We start from the raw sequence: 27,669 nt of genomic DNA on the forward strand, positions 1-27,669 counted from the left end.
TTCCTCCTTCTTTTTCCTCCTTCTTTTTCCTCCTTCTTTTTCCTCCTTCTTTTTCCTCCTTCTTTTTCCTCCTTCTTTTTCCTCCTTCTTTTTCCTCCTTCTTTTTCCTCCTTCTTTTTCCTCCTTCTTTTTCCTCCTTCTTTTTCCTCCTTCTTTTTCCTCCTTCTTTTTCCTCCTTCTTTTTCCTCCTTCTTTTTCCTCCTTCTTTTTCCTCCTTCTTTTTCCTCCTTCTTTTTCCTCCTTCTTTTTCCTCCTTCTTTTTCCTCCTTCTTTTTCCTCCTTCTTTTTCCTCCTTCTTTTTCCTCCTTCTTTTTCCTCCTTCTTTTTCCTCCTTCTTTTTCCTCCTTCTTTTTCCTCCTTCTTTTTTTTTTCCCTTGGATGTTGGCCCAGCTTCAACAGATACTGTTCTGGGAAGCTGAAGCAAGTATTTTCCAGCTCTTTTCCTCACTTTCTCCAGTCTGAGAAGAGATGAAAGGTCTGGTTTCCAGTGTCATAGGCAGATCCTTTGGCTACAAAATAACTGATTAAAAAGAAACTTTGGATTGTAATTAAGTTTATAGCGACAATTCTTAAAGTTTACATGTCCGTTAGCACCATTTTTCAAAACTTGTGCTGGTTGCATGGTATTGTTGCTGCCTTTGAGCCACAAATGAATCAGTGTTGCAGCTCACATTTCTATAGGGCTTATTTGAAACACAGCTGTGTAAGTGCTACTTGGCAATATTTGAGGGGAACATAGTGATTTTTTTTTGTCTTGCAATTTAAGTTAAAGAACAGATAAAATGTATTTTACTTCTCTTGCACAAAATACTGAAGAGAGTGGCATGCATTGCATTTTTGGTTTTAATTTTGACTTATCAGATGGGCTTAGTGGAGGGGGGGAATGAATTGACGCTTCCCTTGCATGATCATCTTGAAAGCAGGAAGTGTGTGATGAACTGCAAAAATATTGAGATCGTATCTTTATAGATACGGTTCTATCCTTTCATGGTACAGCTTTTATCCTTGCCTGGTCCATCTTGCTTTCCGAGTAGGCTGCTCACTATTGTGATTTGATTCAGCTGCTGATTTCTTCATGCTTTAAATATGAAAGTGAGCGTGAGCAGTTATTAGGCAATTGTTGCTGGGTCTCACTAAGTCTAAGCTCAGGTACGGTCTTTACAACTTTCCTAAAAAGTGGCACTAGTCATCTCAGAACATGCATCCCAAATCAGTTCCAGAGCTTTTGCAAACCTCCTGTCATATACACATTCTCCTTGTCCTTCCCCCTTCCAGGATGTGAAAGTATGGCTTACAGTTGGTAGTAAAACAGAGGGCACAGAGGTTTTTCATATCTGTACATTCACTAATCTTAGAACAGAAGCTGAGTTGCACATGATCTTATGTATGTTGCTTTTCTGATCTATTCTTGCCACTCCTGAGACATTTCTGTGTTTCATGAGTGCTATGCCAACACATCTTTCTGCCTTTTGGCTTGTTGGGTCTGTCTGGCTTAAAGAAGAAATTCCCTTAGTAATTGATGCTGTACCTTTTTCATTGTATGTATTGCAACTAATGAGCAATGTCTACTTTCCTGTTTTCTGTGTATAGATTTGTATAAAGTGAACCATTTCAGATGATGCACACTGCAGAAAGTAATTTGGTATCGGTGGTCCTTTTTGCTCTGCCACAACTTCTCAAACATAGTTTGCCCTTGACTTGGCTACAAAATGGATGGCCAGTCTGCAAAACAGGTTATAGCCACAGGAGACTACTGCGTTGACTCTAAAGAAAGCAAGCTTGCATCAGTTCCCTGTTATATTCTTCAGTGCATGCACTCAGCTATTAGGTCAAATCAGTTAAAGATGTGGAAATACATAATGAGTATAGTTTGGAGGAAACCTTATAAATGTGCAGAGATGCTTATTTTAAAAAAAGGCACGAAGAAAGCAAAGATGGCTGAAATTCAGTGGAGATGCAGTCAGTGGGAAGTTACTTTAGTCATTATAATTTTTCGTAATACTTTTTTCCAATCTCAGTTTTTCCTTTAAATATTTACCCATCTTTATATTCTTTTCTGACTGTATTGACTTAAAAGCCTCTGCAAAGAATGCATACTCAGCTTTTTCTGTGATGTACTATGTAAAAAGAGGTACTATTACATATGTTAAAAATATGTGTCTGTATACTACTTTGCAAAACCACAGCACGTATTGCCCACAGAAAAATTGTAATTATATACAACAAATATACTGCATATTGCAATTAATATGGTTTTGTCTTATATAACACTTGGAATCCACCCGGAGGCAAAGCATTAGTATAGGCAAAGATTTTTCATGAAATGGACTTAATACTTTATTACAGGCATTCCCTTACCCTTTCAAAATGAGCCTTGTAAAGCTTACATGCATAATTCACAAGACTTACTTATTTGTGATAGAATGGTAAGTGACCACCAAACAAATCTCTCTTCCTTTCTGATGTTTGCTTTCTAAAATGAACTGGTTCTGAGAACTTAATTTACTTCATATTTTGTGGGATGTTCAATATTCTACAAATAACAAGGACTTCAGTTCAATGTTGACCATAGTATAATTTTTTTTTTACGGAACAGAAAATTTTCAAGTACTGTTTTTCTAAGCCTGTATTCTAATTTATATTTAGCAAAATGGTGATTAGCAAATATGTTGTCTCTTTGGAGTAAAGTCTTACCAAAAGATATCCAAGGAGAAAGAGAAATAATTTGGTACTACAAAGGATAGTTAAGAATTTGGAATGTTACATATTGACCAAAGATGAAAATGATAAAATGTAAATTCAGGTTCTTGCAAGGCAATTTGCATGGGCATATGTTTAAATTGAAATTACGTGTGTATAATACTAAAATGAAAGAATGGAAGTTGATAAGTAGCAAGCTGCTTCTGGATGGATCCCCAGTAGAAGTGCAGATACAGTAGGTTGGGTGATTTGGTAAGTCACTTTTCCTTGGATAATTCTAGATGTCTCTTGTGCTTTATTGCTGGTCAATGCACCTTGAGATTGCTCTGTCTGCTGAAGTCAATGTGGGTTGTTTATAAATCTGACCGTAATGTTAATTGTATTTTCTTGCATCATATCCCTGTCTGTTGGAAACATTGAGATGCTCCATCAATCTTTGTACTGTTCTTGTCATAGTTATTTTATTTGTAAAGAGAACTATCCTTACTTTGGATACTCTATACATAGGGTAAAACTTCTCAACCTGTAAACAAGGACAGTGGCTCTACAGCAGAAATGAGAGGTGTGAGTGAAGTGACTATTTTAGAGCTGTCCTTGAATCAATGAAGCAATGAAAACTTAAAGCACCAATTAATGGAGAAGCACACTGTGCTTTTTCTGTGAGCTAGGCTTCTGAAGAAAATGCTGCATTTATACCCAGGTCTCTGTACCGACTTACCATATGTTTGCTGGTATAATTCTGACTGTTTTGGAAGTATGGTAAGTGAGAAGTGGCTTCTCAACGTGGGCTGCTTCTATGGCAGTTAAGATTGGGTGAAAAGGCTCTTAAGATTATTTGCTGGTTTGAAACCTCTTAAGGGTGGCAAAAGAGCAGTGATGGTTAAGGGGCCTTTTCTCCTTGGTGAATCCCATTCCTTTATTTTGGCAGAGTTTTGATGACTTAAAATAATTTGTGTATTTTATTCTTCATCTCTTACATTTATATTTCTGTAAAATAAGAAGCGTGGTTGCTTTATATTTCTGTATTTATCAATCTTGGATCTTAGTTGCTTTTCTATGTATTTTGACTTAAATACAGCTTCAAATGAGCACTTCTGTGTGCTAGTGGCCATTTTTCTGATTTTATAAAACTTTTTTTTGGCTGCCTACTGGTTTGTCTGATAGTGATGACTTCTGCCCCTTCTTGAAGCAACTTCAATTTAAACCATTTGTCAGTCTCTTTACTTTTCAAAGACACTGTGTTTTTCTTGCTGGATAGATAGGAAGATATCTGTCTGGGTATCCATGTGTTAGACCAAAATGTTTATTTTCAGAAGAGCTCTTTTAAATCTATGAAACTGTTCTCACATATACTCAGACTTCTGTGGAAACTTTCCTTAAGCCAAAATTTTCTTCTGTTAGTGAAATAATCAGCTACATTACAGTGATTCAGAAAACCAGGTTTGAAATGTATGAATGGGCTCTCTTTGTAGAAGTGAATTACTGCAGATCACTCATTCATGAATTCTTCGTATTGCAGAATAAATGAATGAAGATGACTCATCGTGAGCACATTTTGTAACAGTCCCAAGTTACAGCTAAGGGCTATTAAATGTTACTTGACATAATAAGAGAGACCATGTTCTATATGTCTCTGCAAAGGAAAATTGCCATTTTTATAATAAATTAAGAAAATCTATGTAAATTAGAATGAGTCATAAATACTTCATGCTTTGAAATGAAATGAAGTATCAGTATTAAGGTTAGTCTCTGGGATAAAAGTTCAGCAATCTTAACCTTGGGGTTTTTTCTCTTTAAAATAAGGAATAAAATACTTCTGAAAAGTGTTTTCAAGGAAGTCAAGAAGAAAAGATCATCACATCAATTCTGAGACTACAGCAGTGAAACACAAACTTTAGTTCATTCTAAGATTAACTTCAGCTTTGCAACAGCAAACCTGCCCATTACCCAGGATATTGTGTGAATAAAACTGTTATAGAATCATAGAATGGTTTGGGTTGGAAGGGACCTTCAAAGACCATCTAGTCCAACCCCCTGCCATGGACAAGGGCCATCTTTCACTAGATCAGGTTGCCCTATCCAACCTGGCCTTGGAACACTTCCAGGGATGGGGCATCCACAAATTCTCTGGGCAACCGGTGCCGGTGCCAGTGCCTCACCACCCTCATCATAACAAATTTCTTTCTTAGGTCCAATCTGAACCTACCCTTTTTCAGCTTAAAACTGTTGCCCCTTGTCCTGTCACAGCAGGTCCTGGTAAAAACTCTCAGTCTTTCTTATAAGCCCCCTTTAGGTACTGGGGGGGCTGCTGTATGGTCTCCCCAGAGCCTTCTCTTCTCCAGGCTGAACAACCCCAACTCTCTCAGCCTTTCTCCATAGCAGAGGTGTTCCACCCCTCTGATCGTTTTCGTGTCCCCCCTCTGGACCCGCTCCAACAGGTCCACGTCTGTCCCGTGCTGAGGACCCCAGAGCTGGACGCAGGACCGCAGGTGGGCTCTCACCCGATGGGAGCAGAGGGGCAGAATCCCCTCCCTCGACCTGCTGCCCACGCTGCTTGGGATGCAGCCCAGGACACGGTCGGCTTTCTGGGCTGCGAGCGCACGTTGCTGCCTCATGTCTAGTTTTTCATCCACCAGTACCCACAAGTCCTCCTCTGCAGGACTGCTTTCAATCTATTACTTGGTGTTATCTGCTGCCAGCTGTCATGCAGGTTTGGTTGTTTTCAGGTAGTGTTAGAGCAACCAAGCTGAACGTTTTAAAATCCAAATGCAACTGCTATTTAAGTACATTTAAACCAAAAAGAATCCTAGATTTATTTTGTTCTCAGTAACATCTGGCCCTTTGGTGTTGAGTTTTATTTCAAACTCATTCAGTAATACTGGAGGTGGTTAAATACCAGTCATAAATGCTGTACTAGTTGCCGCAAACCCCTCAGAAGGGACTTGGCTAGTTGTTAATGGTCATTGGAAGATGATTCTTTCTCAAGAAGACCACAGCTTATTATCAAATCCTAAACCCACTGTTTTAAGTGGACGACGTGTGCACTGTCGTTCTGTGGTGATTTTAGAATGTACTAGGGTACCTGGCACTGCAGTAGTGATCCCATATGTTGGCTTTAAGGGTGACATCACCTCTAGAAATACCGTATCTTTTTTGTTAAATTACTTGGTATCCATCTTAGAGCACTGGGCAAAGTTTAGGACTGAAAGAATAATTATTTAAATACATAGATCTGTAGTAATGGAACAAACTAGCAAAACCAATAAAACACTGTTAACAAGAATTCTCTTCTTGACCATCTCCTAGTTTTCTCGGTAGCTTGAGAGTCTGGATAGTGAACCCTTACAAGTAAACCCAGATGTGCATACAAAATTTTTAGTGCTCTAGTTTTCCTGCTTCCATTAAGAACAGCTTACTGGAGCCACCCAGAGAAGCTGCTCTGGGTTATCTTTTCTTTCTGTAGCCCAAGAAGAAAATAATTCTTCATCCTTGTTTCCATTTACCTGTTTCTCATTTCTAAATACTGAAATGTTACACGATGACGTGTGTAAGTTTATTTGCTTTCCTTTTTGTCTTCAGAGATGCTCTACAGTTTTTCTCCACTGTAGCCTTCTGAAGGCACACATGGAAGGTTTTATACATCAATTTATTTAAAAAAAAAAAAAACAAAAACGAAACCCCACCCTAAATGGTAAATCATTTCAGTTGTCTTATCCCTTCTTTCTGTGTGAGTGCTGTAGAGGACTAAACATGATATGTAAGGCTGAAACTGGATGTGGATACTTAGATTAACATCACCTACACAGGAATTTTAGGATCTCTGTCAGAAGTATTTAGAGGGCCTTTGTAAAAGGCATTAAGGAAAGCTAAGACAAGTCAACTGAAAGTATGAGGTCACAGCAAGCTACAGTCACTTGAAGCCACTTAACTCTTGGTTGAGGATGTCCATGTAGAGTTTCAGAGCTGAGTCTAGGAGTAGCTTAACTTTAAAGCACCTCTGTTTGGAAATGACCTTCAATAAATACATTTTAAAATAGTTTTATAGATGTTTGTATTTCCAGGTACCTACAGTCAAACTAAAAATAATAAGAACATTGGTATTGGTCAGCTATGCAGGAGTAGTTGGATGGAGATATAGCAAATACCCTTCTGATACAGTAAAGAAATAATGATGGATTTAAGCCCTCACTGTAGCGTATGTAGAATGCTCATGTATTGGCTTTAACACATGGGAGAAATCTAGTCCGTAATTCAGGTACTATTGGCAGGTAAAACTTGCCCGTAAGCCCTGTTGCTGCAGCTTTTCTAGTACTACTGCTAGTATTGTGCTGAATTAAAGCTAGCTCGGGTACGTCTACTTGATTCTGTAGTCCTTTTTGCAATAGGGCAGAGGCAGTCTTGGCTCTTTTCAGGACCATTCCTCAAACTTGTTTTACTAACTCAGCAAAACTTGCAAAGTAGTGCAAAACAAGGTCATTCACCTGACCAGAATTAACTGTAGCAATCCAGAAGTCTGTTGTTTAGATCTGGCTCTTTCTGCTCTGAGAGTGGCCGTGAGAATTAGCCTCATAACGGGCTCCCTCAGCCTCCTCTGGGAGCTGCCTGACCTTCTCCTCTGTGAAGTCTGGTAACTGACCAGGTCTTGGTGGTCCCAGTCTCCTCTGGCCCTTAAAGAGGTAGTCAAGGATGATACAAGAAGCTGTTGCTGGACAAGCTTACTTTATCATGCTGCTTTTCTGCCAGAGCAGCTCACATTACTGTTGTGCGCACTTTGTTAGGATTATAAATACTAGATTTCTAAAACATGCTATTCCCTGAATAAACTAAACTTGGCAAAAGTTTTATAAAAAAAGCAAACTAGACCTGTTTATCACCTTCTGCAGCAACAAATTAAAAAAAAAAACAAAAAACAAACAGATTAAAAGGGAAACGCATTAATTCAGATCTCTTTCACAATGTTGGCTGTAGTGTGTTTTACGGAGAATAATTTTTCTGTCATTGATTTCTGTTAAAAAATGTGTTAAATAGATCTAATATCTTTATATGGATAAAACGACTAACACTTTTGCCTTGGTTATTTTCTCATTCTTCTATTAGATATTTTTCTAACTTTTATTCTGTCTTGAATAATTTCACACATTTTGAGATGTGAATGAGTTCATAACTTGCTATATTCATTATAAAGGTTCAGTCAGGTTCTCCTTTTCCTGTCTTATTTTCCTGTATATTCTGATCCGTTAATCTTCCCTTATATCTTCTCTAATTTCCTCCTTTATTCCCTCTTTTCACTACACTGCAAGCTCCACACTGCAAACCCAGCCTGACTGTAGGAAGGTTCTGGAGACATTTGTTTGAAATATCAGTGCTTCAGCTGCATACTGAAGACATCTAAATTTAGGTGTCTAAATGTGTGTTTCTATATGTGGCCTTGGATCTAAGCTCCCATTATAACTAGTAAAGATTTAGTCACTAACTGTAGTACAGTCAGTGCATTTCAGCTGACATCAGTTTGCACTGAATAGCTTTCCAGGCACAGTCTGTACTGACTAGATCTCCGCTTGCTATAATGGGAGTTTAAAGTCTTAACTTGCATGCAGACACATAATTTTGGACACCTAAATAAGATGTCTCCATAATGGAGCTAAAGCCTGGCTATTATAAGCTCAAATAAGTAAGACTACATCCTGAAAACATCTCATTTGAGTGTGTTGTTTCACAGTTGTAACCACAGCGAACGTCTTTGTCCTCAAGCATTTGAACTCTTTGAACTCATCCATTTCCATAAGCACCTCACATCTCATGTTTTACAAGGAAGGTACCAGCACTTGGAGGTGCATGTTGGGAGTGGTGTTACAGCCCTAAGTTGCAGCTAGAGAATGCCCCTAAAAATTGGTTTCCATGACTGTAGTCAGTCATGTCTAGCCCACAAGGCTGTGAAGTATTAACTCAGACTGCCGAGATTCAGGTGCTACTGGGGGCTGAGTCTGGAATCAGTTGGAAGAGTCTTGTATGAAGCATTTCAAGCTTGACAGGTCTGCGTCTGGCACTGTTATAATAGTCCCCTGGCATTGCAGTCAGTTCATCTGTTTTTCTTCCCCGACTATGCTGTTGATGGGAAAGAAATAGACCTGTACTACTTGCTTTATGGGGGGAAAAAGAGGGGAAAATTTATGTAGGATCTCTTCTCGGTTTCTAATGTAAGCAGGTAGTTTGTCTAATGTAAGTAGTTAGCAGTTTGAACTAAATCAAAGATCAGAGATGCAGGCAGAGGAGTCTGAAAAAAGATTTTACTTAATATTTTCACTTAATATCCTAACATTTAGAATAACTTAGGCTGATAGCATTTTCTGTATCTTAATTGGATGCAATCTGGTTGATTGAAATACTAAAGTTTCATGAAGATTGCTATTATATTAAACAGAGAAAGAAGTTTCTCAATTTCATTATCTGATTAATTCTTTAAAAACAAATAGTGCTTTTATAGAAACTCAAACTTAATGTTTTTAAGTTGACTTTGTACTGGGTTTCATGAAGATGGAAAGGCTGGAACTTTGTGCATCAGGGACTTCTTTTGTTAAATCCTCTTTGACCACATGTACAGTATGAATACAGGCTAACATGTCATCTGTTGGAAAATGCTACAGATTGTTAGATGAGACCCCAGGAAATTTCTTCATAGTTCTACGCTATGAGATTCAAGTTGTATTGCTACATCCTTGATTGATAGCTGTAGCTGTGGAAGTATTCAGACTTCTAGCAAAGAATTACTGTTAACAAAGAAACAGCTTTTAATCAATTTTGATTTACTCTTGTTCTGTTTGTACTCTAAAAAGTAGTCGTGGCTGCCTTATCTTGTGGACCGCTCTCAGGTACGTGGTAGTTGTGAAGGGTGGCAGACAGACTGGGAAGGAAACCACGGTCTTCGTGGGAGTGGAGCAGCTCTCCCGGCCATTATTTTTCCGGAGTTCTTGAGGCAGAGCAAGCTCCACACACATGCCCAGGCTGCCACAGCCACGCCAGCACCTTCCAGGGCCTGACATTGTTCTGCCTCCATGCTTTCTCCGTCAATGGTAAAAGTTGTGTAGACAGAGGGCCAAGATAGCAAAAGAAAGAGACCAGGGGACTAGTCTCCCTTCATTTTCACCTGTGCAAGGCTACGGTGTTGTCTGCGTGGGTCCACGTACACTTTTCTTGCCAGAATGTAATACCTGATTCCAGGGATTTTTTTATCCTGTTCTTAGGATTGCTTTTTTTCTAATGGATGAATCAGCATCACATGGCTTGATAGATATGGCTGTGCATGTGTTATTAATAGTAAATGATTATAGATGTCTTTTTTTTTTGACTGTCTGTTAAACGACTGAGGTTTTGTCAGCTTCCGTGACTTACATGATCATGACGCTCTTCAACTTCATTAAAATCATGGTAATACAACTTCCCTTCCCCTTCTTCCTTTTGCAGACATGCCACAATCTGTTTTACATCTAAAGCAGTTTATTATCTAAATGAGGGAAAGGAAGAAGAGGAGAAAGATAACAAGGTCATTACAAATATATAGCCTAGCTGTGCACAAATATAAACAGCTACTGTGTAATGTGACTTAACGACCAATTACAAGCATGTAAGTTCAGTCACTTAAAGCCATTAAGAAACAGTGTAATTACATGGGTTTCAAACAAAGTTGAAGGGCCAGATTCACTAGTAGTAAATACAGCTATCCACAGTGCTGTTCTTGTTTTCTTTTTGCCAAAGAGAAGCTCTTTCTCACACTGCAAAGAGCCTTCCAGAAAATGCAGCTGTCTGGAGCAGGTGCCATAGGACACCATCCAAAGAGCCTCAGATTTTTTCAAGCGACTGTACAGCACCCAATAACTTATAGATGGGTCTCAAGTTAATGGTATTAGAGCTGCTAGAGCAGCTGACTATACCTTCCTTCCCTTTTGATGAATCAGCTATTCTGTTAGCATATGGTTTATGTCCTGTGCCTGTTCTCAGTTTGTTTTTCCAGTAGCCTGTTCTCCAGCAGTTTCACTTATCCTGTCCCTTTGGTGCTCTACATATGGACCATCTTCGTAAATACTGTGTATATTGTGTTTCCCTTGGATCATCTTGATAGTTGTGTTCAGAGGTAGAATGGATGTGTCTTCCAAGGCAACCAAAGAAAGAGCTGCAATAAGAACTATGAATGCCAAACTGATAGCCTGTGAATTGCTTCATTAATAATTCTTAAAAGGTATTAATATGGAATTGTAGTTTCAATAAGATGAGAATAAGTTACTCTGAGTAGGATAGTGAGTGTTCCTCAGCATAACCTCTTTCTAACGAAGTATTGCAACAGCCATAGAAAAATCTTATGAAATATGGATAGGTCATTTAAAGTAGAAGGGCTGCGCTGAACAAAGACCACAACAGGACTGTGGGCTGAGCGAAGTCCCAAAGTAGGGAAAGCCCTACTCGTAAAACACAGCTTTAGCAAGCCAGTTCCAAAAACTAACCAAAAAACCAAACCAAACTACTAAAGCAGATGAAAACAATCAAATTCCCAGGAAGACGGCAGGGTCGAGGAGCTGTGACTTATTGATACCGTAGCCTTCTCTTCTAAGAATCAAAATGAAAGTTGAAGACTACAGAGGGAAGGAGAAAGATGTGTCCGCAGAGAGTTCTCAGCCTTTCTTTTTTTCTCTGTTTTTCCTACAAGTTGTGTTTAAGATAGCCTCTTGAAAGACAGCATTTAAGTGAAGTACTACTGTGTTATATCCTCAGCTGCTTTAGCTTTGAAGAGGTTGTGCTCTGAAAGGCACTACTCTGTTGACAGAGTTAGCTCTTATGGTTTATGCAGTAAAACTCTTAAGTAGCAGGTAGATTTAGAAAATTATATGAAACATACTTAAATTTGCATTTGTTCTTTCTTTTTGTTATGCTTTCCATGTATTTTGTTTCTTGTTTTGGGATCAGGCACAGAATTGTTTTGTTCAATTTTAAAAAGAAAGTAAGTTTAATCTTACCTAGCTTTTAAATTCAGTTACGTCTGAAATCTGACTTTTTACTCTTATTTTTCAAAAGATAGTACGTACAAATAAAGCTGTCTTGCAGGCAGATCCTTGGAGTGCCTAAAGCCCAAGATGAGTTTGGGAATTTGAGAAGCTAAACTATTTTTTTTTTCTTAAAGAGGATTTTTTTTTCTGAATTAGATAGTAAGGGGTCAAAAGCAGAGTGATTACCTCTGATTTAGTGTGACACTACTGTCAGCGCAATTTTGGGGAGCAGCTGGTGACTTAAGCAATGCATCAGGGAGTGAAAATTTTTGGTAAGTTACAAGGGCAGCTTGAGCAACTTTGAATCAGTTAAAGTTCTTCCAGCATGAATGAGTTTTAAAAATCACCTGCTAAGAGATCTGAAAAATAAAAGTGAATATCAGCAAAAGCTGAGCAGAGATGCAGAGGAGTGGCTAGTGTGAGCCTAACTTCCACTCATTTCCCTGACTTGTACTGCAAATGGGTGCAAGAGGACTGGCAAGCATGAGGTTTTGAGATTGATTGTTGACGGTTTCATGACTTTTTACTGTGGACTTCTGGCCCATGTGTGTAAGAACAGTGCTTTTCTATACAGGTTGTAAATCTGACATGATGTCTATGTAGCCTTTTCAATAAAATATTTGTAAAAGGTGTATTTTTACTCCCTTCTAATTCTTACACAAAGAAAGATTGCATAAAAAGGAGGAACATGTACCTTGGAAATACCCTATCTTTTCTCTTAATTGCACCTATATACACTCTGGAGTTTCCTTTCCAGCAAAGATATGACACATACTAGACTAGGAATCTTATTCATATGCCCACACAGCTTTATCTGTAGGTTGTTTCCCAAGTTCATCCTCTGACAGGTCTTTAAATTACCATCCAGAGCACTGATTTGCCCATAATAGCTTTCCAACTGTCCATTACGTTCATAGAATTTCAGTGTGTTGTCATTATTTTTTTTTTTCAGTTACTCAGCCTCATCCTCTTATCTGAAAAACAGATCCATTATTTTTGATGGGAAAAATCTCATCTCATCTTGGTGACAGTAGCTAAATAGAAACGTGTTGGCTTTGGGGTTCTTTTCAGAAGCATGTAAATATGTGTTGCTGGATCATCTTGTTGTATGGTGGCGTTGTGCTGCTGTGTCTGGACAAGTAGTACATTGGCACGTAAACATTTCTGTGCAGCTTCAGAGAGCTGGACAGGAGGTCTGAAGTGCCTGGGAACATGCTACATAGAAAAAGAGGCTGAATGTCAGGTAAGGTTATGTCTATATAGCATATAGCTTTGGGGTTGTACAGGCCAGTGAGACGTAAATAGGACTAGAGAATGCAGGTGTAAAGAATCGCAGGTATGCAGTGGTGTCTTGAGGCCAGATACCTGCATGTTGCCTGTCTCCATGCTGCAAAATTCAAAGCATAGTACAGAATGTTTTTTGATCTCTATCTCTAAAGAGCTTCAGCAGAGTCAATATAACCTTACTAATTTTTTTTTTAAGGTTCTAAATTGTGGATGAAATAGGAAAGGATTGAATGCTAAAGCATGATGCACAACTAGCCTAGAATGTAAATATATCCCTTCTTAATCACTTAGTAACGAATCCCCTGGGTATCTTTCAGCTATCAAGGTATTCTAGAAATACTTGGTATTTCAGTGAATCTGATCATCCAAACAACTCCAATGGTGTAGGAAGTCTGTATTCCAGAAGTGGTAGAAGATCAACAACAACATGCATTAACTGTCTGAAGGAATGTTGTTTGAGTGGTACCCCTGAACTGGGTGAAATGCAGTTACATGCAATGGAAGGTCATGCATGAGATTAATAAATTATAAATGGGGATCTCCTCTCTTGAAACTTGATAGGGAGGAGAAGGAGGAAGCAGGCAAGCTATTTGACTCACAAGATAGTACTTATCTCCAGTATAATGTATCTGTAAAGGTTACTGTGATCATAAAATGCATCAGGGTGGTTGTTGCTAGTACAGCTTGGGATGTTTAGTAGCATTTTACAGGATTCTGCTGAAACTTCAGCTGTAATTTGATGATTCATGTTTACAAAAGATGAAATGAAGCTGATTCCAGGTGTTGTAGAAAAGAGGTACTGGGATATTCAGGAGAATAAGGAGCCTTTTATAAAAGGAGAGTAGGAGAGCTTGGTTGGTTTGGCTAAAAATGAGTTTTGTTAGGAATAGGTAAGTAGACACCAGGCATTTAAAAAAAAAATAAAATAGTTAATGCCAGAGCTGGTTTAGAGCCCAGCTGGATGTCAGAGGGCTATGAATAACTTTAATGTAATTAGAAGAAGCCTCCTGGCTGCATAGGAGACTAATGCTCTAGAACAGCACTCCAGTGGGAGATGTATGGGTAAAAGAACTGACTGTTTTAAGATTGGTCTTGATGCTTTTACATAGAATCCATTTATGATGGATCTTAATGTATGATAATGGCGGAGAGGAATGAAGTTGCAATTGCAGGTGAATTGGCTTGATTCATGAGGTCTTTTTCAGTCCTTGAGGCCTGACAGTCCAGCAACAGAAAATTTAGGTCTCTTGTGTCCAGATAGTAGTGAAGCAGTAAAAAAGTTTCTGCACAAAGGACACATTTACTTTCCAGCTATTAAGCAATTTTCTTGTCTCAGCTCCTTAGTAGAGGGATATATTGATCGATACATAATGTATGGTAAGGAGCTCACCGTATGCATGTGTCTTTTTCCCTTTCTTCTGGCTTGGAAGGACAACTTTTATATGTCTGAGCCAAGTTAGTTGTTTCATCCCTGGCCTCTTGTTTGGCACAGGTAAGTAGATTCCTTACACAGTTCTTTTTGGCTCCAAGTTCATTTTGGCTGCTAAAGCAGTGGGTATGTTACTTTCTAAAACATATTTGGTTACAGAGCAAATTGAATTTAAAGAGAACACTGCTACGGCATAGGCTTATCTTTGTGTCTGGTCCCTGCTTACTGCTTTACCAGATATTTTCTTTCTGATAATACATATTTATTAACATTGTTGAAAGCTTTTTATCAACAATAACCTTTGTCGTAGATGCTCTTAATGTTTGAGCTTATGTACTTTACCTGTGTGGTAACTTGCTTGCGATTTGGAGAAAATAATTCCTTGTTGAAAGGATTTGTAAAGAGTTCATTGTGGAGAATCAAGGAGCCTTTGTCACATAAAACACCAGAAAGACCAAATTTTAAATTTCAAATGTTAAAACAAGTTTAAAAGATGTAAATAAAATTTTTAAAAGCCTTTATTAGTTAGGCTGTGATGATATTTTTGGGTTTTTTAGCTAATGCAGAGCCTGAAAAAGACTTTCAAATCACTTTCAACAGTAAAATGTGAGTTTTGCAGTGGGAGTTGGTCGAAGGTGTTTAGTGATCTGTATGATATTGGAAACATTTCACTACAGAAGAGGCTGCAGGTATTGGTAGTAAGCATGGTGCCTTTCTGTGTTGTGAAGTCTGACTGAGAATATCAGGTTTTTTATGTGTACCCTGATTTCGGGTTAATTAATTTGGGACCAAATTTCTGCAAAGCTTTTTGAACATGAAAATTCTTGTGTGTTGACCTTAAGTCATTAGCAGAATCAGAAGTCTTAATCTAAATGTTTAAGTATTTATCATGTCAGCTGCAATGCTATTAAGAATTTTCAAGATCAGTAGTTTTTCAGTCAAACTTTTATTTCCACTGTCTTCAGAGTATCCCCAATGTAGCTGCATTTGTAGGCTTGTCTTGTTATTGCTGAAAAGGCACAGAGAAGTATGTCTGTGCAATGAACTGTAATCGCAAGGGGTCATGTTCAGGGTGTTTGGATTCCACCTTCGTTCTAACTTAAGAAGCTTTTAGCTGCAAAAGTCTCAGAGGCAGCCCAGGTCACCCACTGAATCATGGCCTAATCCTAGCAAGCACATTGAATCCATTGCTTCTCCTGTTTTGACCATGGAATTCCCTACGTGCCTGTAATTGTACAAAAGAGGCTGCAGACAGACATCAAAGCCATGCCAGAGCAGAGACAATATCGAGACAGTACATAAATGTTGCCTTTCTCTCTCTCTCTCTCCAAAAAGAAAGGCTGTTTGTTTACTTGGACTATATTAAGTTTATCCCCAAATGCAAACAGTATCAGCAGCAGGGAATTGGTTAAAGCACTCGCCCAGGATTGAGGAGATCCGAGGTTTTTAGCTCTACGAAGTACCACAGAATCTGAACCTGTAGCTCGCTGATGCCAGCAGAGTCCCCTAGCCGTGAGGCTCCGGGGTATTCTGAGTTTAGGCTTTTCTCCATGTCATCTTTTGGAGATGGGCACCTTCACCTCAAAAAAAGATAAGATTCTAGAGGGAAACTACACAGGACGGCAGTCTGCCTTTTTGTATCGATGTAATGGGGATTCCTCTAAGATTTAGGTGAAGTCCTAGGTTCTGGTTCCCATTTTAAAGGCTGGCTCTGTACTTTCCATTTAGAAGCTCTTGGATTAAAGGAGTTAAGCATCTCTAGCACGGACAGGAGCTTACTATGTTGCATTCCGGTTTCTCGTGGCCCATCTTCAGCAGAGGTGACACAGGTTATTCCATAGTCTGGTGTTAATAGCATTCTCCTGGACGGGAGCAAGCTGTGGGGTTAATCTGCCTGAGCATAGCACAGAATTCAGCCTACCTCCTAACTGAAGAGGAAGACCTTCTTTTCCTGACAGTAGGAACCTACTCTCAGAAAACTTGATATACTCTACTGAAATTGGACAGAAGAGCGACTAGAGCAGACCTGAACCAGATATCTACTCGAGGACACACTGTCTGTGCTTAATGATTTGTGTCATTTGGTATGAGGTGGCTCCCTGATCAATGTGCAGAAGCACAGAGTTGTCCTCTGGAGGCAGCCAGTGAATCACTGCTGAAGTTTGCTTTAGATGCTGCAAAGTGTAAGGTGTGTAACATCAGATGTTTTCAGTTTGGTCTTATGTCTCATTTTTGTTGTGTGATGATTGTGTAATTTGCCTGGGGCTTGTTCCCTGCAGTTTGTGTCATGGCAGAAGGATTTTGCATTGCCAAATGTCACCTTTTGAATAGTCAGCTTCAGGCACTGTTTTCATCACTCATGATATGAAACAAAACTGTGTCATAAAGTCTTACTTGAAAATATATTTCATAGTTTAGAAACCTACGTGTGAACATCTGGTTGTGGAACTGCAGTGTTGGTAGAATCTTGGACTCAAGTGAATGCGTCTAATGTAGGTGTAAAAATAATTGTATGCAGCGAGTGTGAAGAGAGGAAGTCCTGTAGGACTGAACTCTCTTTCCATTTCTTTTTATGGTTACAGAAGACCTTTTCATCTGACCAGAACAGCAAACTCACTTACCTAATGCAAAATTAAATCTAAGAGAGTAAAATTTCAGTGGTGGGTGGGGGGGGGGGGGGTAAATTGGCAGTTAATGATAACTTTTTACCTTTACTAAGAACAAGATTTAGCCCTGGTTTTGCACCCTAGTTGTGGAGCCAATGTCATTCTAGATTTACCTAGTTTTCTCTCTTTCTGCTAAATCATGTAGAACTGTGGATTGTGGGATTCCCGGAAAGCTGAGACACCTCACGTGCTGCTAACTTAGTTTTATGTCTTCCAGTTTGGAATGACCACTCCCAAATCGGTCCCTTTAAAGAAAGATGCACGTGGTATTTATTTTAGAGATTAGAAGGACTTCAGCTGCTTACAGTAATCTTTGTTCTGCTTTGTTTTTATTTTAAATGGACCATCTGAATCTGCATCGTATTCGTTTATATAATTAGCTTGAAGCCTAAAGAACTCGGAGGTTTTCAAATGAAAGCACTTGTTATTAGTAGATTGCAGGGACTCAGAGTAGTATATCTTTAGAGGTGTCTGCCTTGGATAGAAATAAAAATTTGAGTTGGGCACCAAATTTTTTCTTGGCGGCCTTTTCTGGCATCAATTTCTTGCTTGAGTTTCTGACACTGTATGTGTTGTAATACTCAGTCACGGTTTGCACAAACAGAATTTTATTATACCCACAAAGTCTTCTGTGTATTTTCATCCCTAGTTTTAAAATACCTTGCCCTAGAATTTGGTAAAATTGTTTCAGCATTTATGTGTATGCTATTGATTTTCTTAATCAATACATCGTATTTGTATAATTAATATTCAATAAGTCATATTGAAGACATTATCTGTATGTAGATATATACACACACGCGTGTGTTTAATAATTTGGGGGGGAATATTAAGAAATTTGCACAAAGGAGTGTGGGCTTCTCTGAATGCCAGCTCTGAGACAGCAGAACATGCCAGATAATTTTGTACTCTGGTTTCAAGTCAATGTAGCCAGGTAAGTATGCACAGAAAAAATAACTCATTAGTGTAAGAAGTTGAATATAATGATGCCAGAAAGGCCTTTACAAGTAATTATACTACATAACTTCATTTTTAGCACAACCAGGTGGGGGGGGGGGCAGGCAGTGTGGAGTTGAAGTTAATGCTTGTTCCTTCCAAGATCTCTTTTCTCTGAATAAACATGCTCTTTTTTAGAAGCTGCTGTCTACACGCCAAGAACTGCCAACTGTTGAGACCCACTTGTGCTGTTCACCTCTTAACCACAAGTAGCTATCAGTAGTAGCGCGTAACTTTTTAACTTTCTGGTCTGCAGTGCTATATGGCCCACAAATTCTAGTGGTAACAACTGTTAGATGATTAAATTGTAGTTTGTCCTGAATGTTATGAATCAAATGCAACATGATTAAGCAGTATGCACAAATATTAAATATTAGTCTGAAAAAGTTGTGCATCAGTGCTGCTTAGCATAAGTGCTAGGAAATTAGGCTCTCCTTGAGGAAAAAGCTAAGCAAATATGCGATGCAGTTAGATTGGAATGAGTGCAGGTTATTTTTTCCTGCTGAGAATAAAAACATTTTCATCGGAGCTTCTCTGTGTTAAGAATGGTATGTCACATTTGACTCCCTTTGAAATGCAATGATTTATGGTTCACTTGATATTTAAATGGGAAGACTACACGGGAGAGAGAACAATTTTTTGACCTAACTCTTCCACATAATTACTAAATATTTACCCTAAGTCTAAACCTAAAACAGCAAACGAAACGGAGCAATTTAACAATCTAGGCTTCACAGTACAAAGTCTGTGTTGTATTTCCACATTCACATCTTTGATTCCTTGGTACTTTTTTTTAACGAAGTAGGATAGAGTTGATCGCTGTGCCACACAATTGCTCCAGAAAGAACATATAAAAACGTTTTATTGTTGGGAGTATCTGAAAAGACTAAAATCATCCTTCTGCAAGCTCTGAAGTGTAACTTCGTGTTGTGAAGTTTGCACCGTTCAAAGGCGTGGGCTCACAGCCTTTTTTAATCACAAAATTGCACCATGGTCGTTGTTTAGAAACAGGTGAAATGAAAGTACGTTTAACATTTGAACACAGAAACCATTGTCACCTTATTCCTTTGAAAGTACATGAGGCCGTTATAAAAGAAAATTGATAGCTGTATTTATGATAAAGTGCTATAGGAACCTGTCATCTCTGCACTTTGCCTATGAAAAGGGATTTCATGTCTTTTTTTTTTTTTCTGAATATGTATGTATGGTTTCATGGGAAAGATCAGGATCTCATTAGGATGTAATCTTTAGAAATACTGCAGTTAGGCTTCATAGCTTTCTGATCTTTTATCGATTATTCCAAAGTCTCTGTGGATGAAACTGATGCTTTTTTCCCCTGCTTTTGAAAGGAACTATGTGAACGTTTTACCTTCAGTTTTTCCTCGCGCTTGCCAGCCTGCAGTCTACCGATAGATTTTTGTAGCCAATTAATACGTTTAAATTGATGTGGCTGCTTTGTCAGCTGCCGTTCCCCAGCCTTGATGGCAAAAGCAGACAGATGGACGGGGGAAGGGATTGTTTTGTCAGGATTAATTTAGAGCATAAGGAACACGTTAAACTGACAGCATTGCAAACTGAAGTCTTCTGATCGCCCGTGTCCTTGCAGCGTTCACAGTTCCTTCTTGTGCCTCTTCCCCGGCTCAGGCCTAACAGTAAGTTCTGCGTTTGCTTTTCTTTTTTGTTATTGCTTGCTGTGGTTACCTTGCACCCTAGTAAATGTAAAGCTGCTGATGCTTTGTGACAATTTTTTAGTGCCTGTTAAACCTAAGGTACTAATCTGGAAGTATTTTCCCGGCACAGCTTAGAAGACAAACGCAGGCCAATGGGTGGCGGTTGTTGTTGTTACTGGGTTTTGTAATTAATTGTAGCTGCTGGGAGCCCAAAATAAAACTTTGAAGTCTTAGCCATTATGTAAAAGACAGAGCGGTGCAACTATTCGTGGGTTCTGGGACTATTGATTTACTGCAGCCCGTCAGCGTTGGAGGGGTGTGCTGCTACGTCAGCTGTGCGCTCTATTGTTTCGACTGCTGTGGCCTTTGTGTTTGATCCTGCCACTGCTTGCGTCAGTGATGCATATCATCGCCTGCGTGATGTCAAAGTGTGGGTGTTCGGCTATAGAGCCATAGTTAACCTAATGTGCTGCAGTAAATCCTGAATGCTGTTTTCTCCTGGGGATAGCAGTGATTCATCGCCGTTCGCATGAGACTAACGCTAAGTATAGCGGCGTTCCTGAGCCGCAGTATCCACACAGATTAGCATCAAAGTCACCGCAGCTTTCCAAACGCGACGCCAGAAAGTGTTTGTTTGCAACCAGATCTGTTTGCGCGCCTCGTTTCTTGGGGTGTAAACCGATTAGCGGTTCAGCCGAGGGTAAACCCCGTGGAAGGACGGGGCTGGAGTAATCCTTCATAACTTAACGATGCTAATTAACGCACGAGCTTTCAGCCAGAGGCCTCGGAGGGCACCAGCCGATGACGGCCGGTAGACTCCAGTAAACACCAGAGGCAGGAGTCCTGCGGGACGCTGAGTTAGGGAAGCCTCCCTCGGGGGAAGGGGAGGGGGGACGGACGGGGACGATGCCGTCCCCGGGTCCCGGCCCCGGCCGCCGGTGCAGGGCGGAGCGGCGCGGAGCGGAGCGGGGCCGCGGGGCGGAGCGGAGCCGAGCCCAGCCGGGCAGCCGCGCACCTGAGCGAGCCGAGAGCCGAGCCCAGCCGGCCGGGGGCCCGGCCCCGCTGCCTAACCCGAAATGAGCGGTAAGGTCTCTCCCGGCTGGGCCGCCGCGGTTGAAACCCCAAAGCAGGGAGCGGCGGATGGAGGAGGGGGGGGGGGGGGGGACCGCTGTGGTGGTGGTGGTGGTGGTGGTGGTGGGGTGGGCAACTAAAGAAGAACCGCGGGGGCACGGAGCGCTGCTCAGCCCCGCTGTACGGCGGTGCGGGGGCTCCGGGACGCCCGCGAAGGGGAGCCGGCGGGCCGGGCGGCCGCGGCCGGGTTGTGTAAGAGCGGGGCGGCCGGTGCCCCGGAAGAGGCTCCGCTCCCCCGGCGGCGGTCCGCCGGTACTGCCATGGCGGGGGGCGGCCAGCCCCGCACCGCTCGGCATCGCTCCGCTTTCAGAGAAAATAAAAAAAGGCATCGCGTAGCGGTTGGGCAGGCGGCGTCCTCCGGCGTCGGGGCGGTCGGTGGGTTTGTCGCGATCCTCGCCCTTACGCAGCGCTGTTCGGTCGTGGTGGCCCTGACGAGGTTTGGACCTGCTGGGGAGCTTCACCTGCTGCTGCTGGGGGCTCGGCGGGCGGCGCGGTATTCCTCCCCTTGTTGCGGTTCTTCTTATGTATTTCCTGTTTCGGGACACGTATTCCGCGTTTTAGGTGATCTTTCATAAGCACCGTGGGGCTTTTGTTGGGTTTTTTTGTTTGGTTGGGTTTTTTTAAACTTGGGACAGAACGCTTACGCAGAGACTTTACAAGTTTTCCCTTTCGTACTAGCAAAATAGCAAATCTCAGGACAATAACAAAGTGTGGCGAAACATCTGTTTCTCCGGTCCAATCGAGTTAAATAAACCTTTGCTGTGTTTGATGAGTCATTTTTCAAGAATGAAGTACAGAACACAGCTTTGTGTTTGTTTTGTCTCCCACAACACTTCTTCTCCACTTCTTATATAAGAGAACTCTATACTTGAAAGTATAGAGAAGATTCGAGACGTCCTCTTGAAACAGTCAAGTTGTCAACATTCATAATACAGTGATTTGGATGAAGTCAGTTCCATTTATGTGCAACATAGAAAATTAGATGTTTGCTTAACACAAATTCATGATGCTCTTGTTTGATGGTACTTTATAATCAGTCTCACCTCACGGTAAAACATGCTGGCTTTGTCATGCACCACTCTAGCCAATAACCAAAAGCATGACGATTCTTCTTGCAGTGTATTCTACTGAAGTAGAGCCAAGATCTTCACATTAGTTGTTAAAAGGAAGAAAAAACCTGGTTTTATAGTGTATTAGGATTTTATCTTTAGATACAGGAAAGCTTATTTTAATTTTTGCAGGTAGTAATATGCTTTCTCTCAAGAAATCAGTAATTTCACTGTAAAGACCATGTGCTCATTAAAATATATAAAGTCTGCCAACTTTTCTTCCATGCTTTCCATATTCTTGAATGTTCCTCTGCAATCTAACTTCATTCCACAGCCGCTTGGAAATCTAATCAGAAGTAAATTAGAGTTCACCCTTACCTCTTGAATATTAAAAATACATTTTCATTAATTCTGGAACTTTAAAGTGCTAAACATGGGATGCAAGTTTTCAAACTACTAATTTGACTCTGTTCTAAAACGGAATAATTTTTGAGGTTCATACGTTGCCTTTATGTCTTTATTTTCGTTACTGCTAGATTGTAGGTATACTGAAAATGGCTTTGTGGATCAACCTTTGTACTGGATTGGAGATAACTGCTTTTTGTTTGTTAGAGAGGTTAAAGTAAGCTTTGAAAAGATTGTTAAACAAAACTCTTCAGACGTTTAAAGCAAAACAAAACAAAAGCCCCAAACACAGAGATAAGCAGTTCACAAAGAAACAGTCTGTTCATGTTAGTGTTTCTTCATCCTCCAAGGACGTTGAGTTTGCTGTAGAAAGTTCAAGTAACTGTGGTCTTAAATCTCAATTTACCTGAAACTTACATAGTTTAAAATTGTGAGTTTAATAAAAGTGTCAGTGTTTTGTATTCATTATGGAAAAAATACAAATAAGCAATACAAGATACAAGCTGTGTAAAATCCACTTATGTAAGAATTTAAACTATTATTTAGTTGAATGGCAACTTACAATAAATATGCTTCCATTACTGTTGACCTTTTTGAATTTATTGTAAGCTGATACTCTAAAGCACTTTTTCAGCTTGTCTTTCACTGCTTTGCACTTCACTTTCGTTTCTTTTTAGCAGTTCATACTCAGGAGAGACTTTCACTGAAACATTTTTGAGGTTCACCTGCGCAAGAAGACCCAAAGACGGTTCAGTTCTCAATTTATAGCTTACTGTAGTTCTTATATTCTTTGCTGTTACACAGTTCAGTTAATCTTTCAATTAAGACCTTATTCTTAAAAAGTCTCTTCATCCCTTCCCCCCAGTTGTGGGTTAACACTTTGTCGGTAATAAAGCTGTGATTCTTTTTAGGCAATACATTTCAAAACTTCTGTATCTCATTCTAAAGAAGTCCCTATAGTATGTGTAATCAAGTTGGATTACATGCTACTTTTTTCAAGAATGCTTTTTGTTCCTTTTCCCCCGCTCTTGGCATTCTGGCACAGTTATCTTTGTTTTTCTGCCAAGCTCATATTTATCAGAATGAGGTATGCTAATCTTATATACCGTACTTTGCATTTACTTAGTACTTTCCATTTGCAGATCTTAACTGAGTTTGTAAAACATTAATGTGGAACTGTGAATGCCATTTCAGAAGTATTAGTGAACTTCACTAAGACTTGGATTTGGTGCTTTTGGTAGCTTCACTACACTGAATTGGACATTTGGAGAATGCAGCCTGGAGTGTCTGAATCCCAACCTTATGTGCTTGCCATAAACCTGGTCAGATTATATTGCGTTTCAGTTTTTCTTTAATAATTAAACTTCAGCGATTGTTGCCTTGTGTATTTTAAAGACAAGAGTGTAAAGACATCTGTAGGCAGTCCCTCTTGAAGTCTGTGTCAGTGTGCTTGCTCTGACAGAGGCCAGTATCAAATACTGAAGGGGAGAGCATAAGGATAGGGCAGGCACACAAAAATAACTTTCTTGTTTCTGGCTTCCTGAACCAAAAGTTATACTTGTATTTTTTACAGCTCTTAATGGATTACCTCTCTCAGTTCACTTAATTTCTCCTCAACCTAACCTTTAGTTTCCATAATGTTCTTACAGCAAGGAGTTAGACAATCTAGCTGTGCATTTCATGAGAAATTTCTTTATCTGCTTTAAACCTTTTACCTGGTGATTTAATTTAATATCTCTGCTTCTTGCACGTGAGAAACTGTAAATTATCTATCTTCCCCTTTTTAGGCAGTTTGGGGGTGGGGTGGGGGATATAGGTCTCTTAGTATTCCTCTGCTGCCAGCACTTTTACTTTTTAACCATCTTCAGGTGGAAGAATCCTGGTCTCTTTAATCTGTCCTGATAAACAGGTGGAAAGCCACTGTAAACTTTTTTTTTTTGTCCTTTTCTTGTTCTGTGTGTTCTTTTTGAAAGGTGGAGACAAACATAGCGCTCAGTATTGAGGTACAGCGTGGATTTATACCATAGTGTAACAATGTTTTCTGCTTGTTCTCTGTTCTGTTAGTAATGATTTTTAATGTTCTCTTTCTTCCTGCGAATGCCACTGAATAATGCTCGGCTGGTATTTCCTTAGAAATATATGTAGTAACTCCATAGTCTGTTTATTTACAGCTAATTTATAGCTCATCACTGTAACTAAATACTTCTGGTTTTGTCCAGGTGTGTTACTTTGCACTTACCACTGCTATTTCTTCTGCTTTTTTATCATCCCGTCACTGAGTACTGTGAGACCCTTTGCAGCTCTCTGAGAGCATACCAAAAATTTGTCACCTCGCTGTTCATGTCCTTTTCCAGAAGTTTTGTTAATACATTGAACAGGTTCTTCTTTGCATGCCGTTGGGAGTCCTCTGGTCACTCTAGGCACTTTGAAAGCTGATCATTTACTTCTCATTGTTTCCTGTGTTCAAGACAGTTAGTTATTCATGAAAAGCCTTCTTCCCTTTTTAACCAAAGGCAGCATTACTACTTCAAGAGTTTTTGAGAGAGGTTGTCAAAAGCTTTTTGAAAATTCAGGTTTGTGACAGTGTCCCTGTGCTCTTTGAAGGTATCAGATTTTCCAGGCAGTACTTCTGTCTACAAATGCCACCTTAACACATTCCCGTTGTCATATTTATCTAAGTGTCTGTGAACTCTGTTCTTTCTGGTTTGCATGGTACAAGGATCATCATGGTATCACAACTATCCCATTAGTAGCAGTAGACTTACTGGTTTGTAATACACTGGCTTTCACTTGGGACCTTAAGTTAGTGTCCTGTTTGCTGCCTTTCACTGCTGTGGTACTGAGACCACTTTAGGTGATAAGACCATACTAACAGAGCAGCAATTTTGTAAGTAATTTTCTTGACAACTCTTAACTGAATACTGTCTGGTTTCAGCAGTTTGTTTCAAATGGTTTGGTTTGGTTTGTTTCTGTTTTAAAGTCTCTTCTATTGTCTTTTCATCGTGGGACACTTCTTTTGACTTGTCACCTGTTAAGAAGTTTTGACATAAGCTCTTCTGTGAGCTTACTGACAAAGGAGGGAGAAATATGTGCTGGTGAATTTTTTTAGGTTTGTTTCGGGGGCAGGGCGGGTGTTCCTAACTGTTTCTGAGGTTTCTGAGAGTGCCCTTTGCTATAATTTTATCTGTACAGTTCATTGCCTTTGTTTATCCATGTTATCTTGTATAGTTTTCACAAAGACTTTGCAGTTCAGTATGTTCTTTAAACTTTCTCAAATTATTAAATGGTGCTATACTGAATGTTTCTGTAACCCATTTAGGTCCTGCTCAGGTTCCAATGATGTCCCCAAATGGTTCAGTGCCTACTATTTATGTGCCTCCTGGATATGCCCCACAGGTATGTCTCTTCATTTGATTCTTATTTTATTTCTTTTAATGCAGATTATGAGAGTAGAACCTTAATAGCTAATTCAGTGAATTAATGTGTCAAGTTTCAGAGTCACTGTGGTCAAGCAAGTAAGGGGAGATGTGCATAGCATCTCTGTGATGGGAGACATATCACACTGTATATGTGCCTGCTTAGCGATATATTAACTTCTTACATGACAATAATAAGCACAGGTCCTTGTTGAGTTCGGGATTCTAATGTACTAGATGCCCTCTGAATATAAAATGCAATCGTGACCCAAATAGCTCATTGTGCAGGACCTGTACTGATTTCTGTGTTAGTGGATGTTTTTTCTTGGCACCATTATAATTTTATGTGTGTACATAGTTCATGTCTGGGACGTTCTCTGCAGGTAAGGAGTGAAACAGATCAGTTAGAAAAAGTAGCAGACAACATTGAAAAAATGTCAGCTGTCCATTGGAGATAAATTATCATACAGTACGTGTTTCCACAGCTTATCTTAAACTGGGGCTCTCATTTTCTCACTGTGGTGTGATTCCTAATTTAGATGCCTGAAAATTAAATGAGAGCTAGATAACCTGGACATCCTTTAAAGTAGATTAAAGGGATGATTCCTCTTGGCAATTTGTGACACCTGTATAATAATGAGTTGTGTGGCCTTTTAGATGGTCTCTCGTTCTATAGTTGAGGTGAGAAAAAGTCTAGGGGTCAGTAGGTCAGACCTGGAAGTTAGAGCAGATGAATACCACTCTCCATAATGTCAGCCTTTCTCATGATGTTCTGTTGTTTGAGCAGTCTACCTCTGACATGCATCCCACGGTGTACACTGAGAAGAGACTACAACATGTAAAATGCAACCAAAAAACCCACAGCGTCTAGCAGATGTTGGACTAATTAACTGAATGGTATAAAAAATTGTCCTCTAGCAAAAGAAAAGGCTGTTAGGTTAGGCAGACTAATATTCTGTGGTTTTACCTTTCATCTGGTGAAAGTTGGCTGATACGTTGATTCATGTATCCTTGAATAGTTAGGAGTTGAGTTCCCAAACAGGCAGAAGAAAAATGAATTAAAAATAATCATGAAAGTTCATTTATCTTTAGAGCATAGTAAAAAGTCTTGATTCCTATTAGAATTCATTTTTAAAGAACTGGAAGAATTTTTGAGATAAGGGAAATTCTGAATTCCACCATATTTCTTGAGTACTTAATTTCAGTTGATGAAGTACTTAATGTTTAAAAAGTTGTGTAACCTGTGCCAATCTGAATAATATTTATAAAATGAATTTATCCTTCCTTTGAGGACAGCTTGCAGCAGACAGGCTGAAGGACTGGGCCTTGCTGAGGCATGCTCGTTAGCCTTTTGTTGGAGCTTGTTAGTGCAAGCAGGTGTTTTGCTAACACAGTGCTCTGACTTTTGAACTGAAGGTGCCTCACATCTATGCAGCTGACAGTACAGGTGGAACGAGCTCACATCTGCTGTTTTTGTCTGAGTAGAAGTATCATAGTCCAGGAAAACCTGTAGTTTATAAGGCTTCTGAAGTATTTACTGCTGGCAAAACATACCAGCTGTTGTGGTTTATGATGGAGGTTCCTGTTACAAGCCAGAAGATTTGATAGAGGAGTCTTGCAAACAGGAAGGTCTGACACTATTGAGCGAAGAGTTATCCCAGACTTAATGCAGTCTCAGCAAAGTAACTTACATGGCTTCTTCAGACATAGTATATTTTTAAATGTCAGCAACTGGAGATATATTTTGAGAGAAATTGGAAACCAGCTAAATGTCTAAAGCCATCAGGCTGGAAGAACAACTTCAGCGGAACCATCTTTTGTCTATCCATTTTCATTTAGTTGTACTCTGCCTCTGCTTGCTTCAATTCCTGTTTGGCAGTGATAC

General features: G+C 39.8%; 1 protein-coding gene across 6 annotated transcripts in view; it reads left to right on the plus strand.

Annotated features, from left to right (window-relative positions):
- Positions 1-27,669, plus strand: part of FNDC3A (fibronectin type III domain containing 3A) — a 125,603-nt gene that overhangs the window by 43,317 nt on the left and 54,617 nt on the right. For 4 of the 6 annotated variants that reach the window (XM_069802716.1, XM_069802720.1, XM_069802717.1 and 1 more), the window contains one exon: positions 25,688-25,764. In XM_069802716.1, the coding sequence (XP_069658817.1) occupies positions 25,688-25,764 (77 nt within the window). Of the gene's footprint in view, positions 1-20,657; positions 20,867-25,153; positions 25,256-25,687; positions 25,765-27,669 lie in introns of those variants that run through there. The other 2 variants (XM_069802719.1, XM_069802722.1) reach the window with 2 other exon arrangements.

This window comes from Haliaeetus albicilla, chromosome 15, assembly GCF_947461875.1.
Source record: "Haliaeetus albicilla chromosome 15, bHalAlb1.1, whole genome shotgun sequence".
NCBI classification, from domain to species: domain Eukaryota; kingdom Metazoa; phylum Chordata; class Aves; order Accipitriformes; family Accipitridae; genus Haliaeetus; species Haliaeetus albicilla.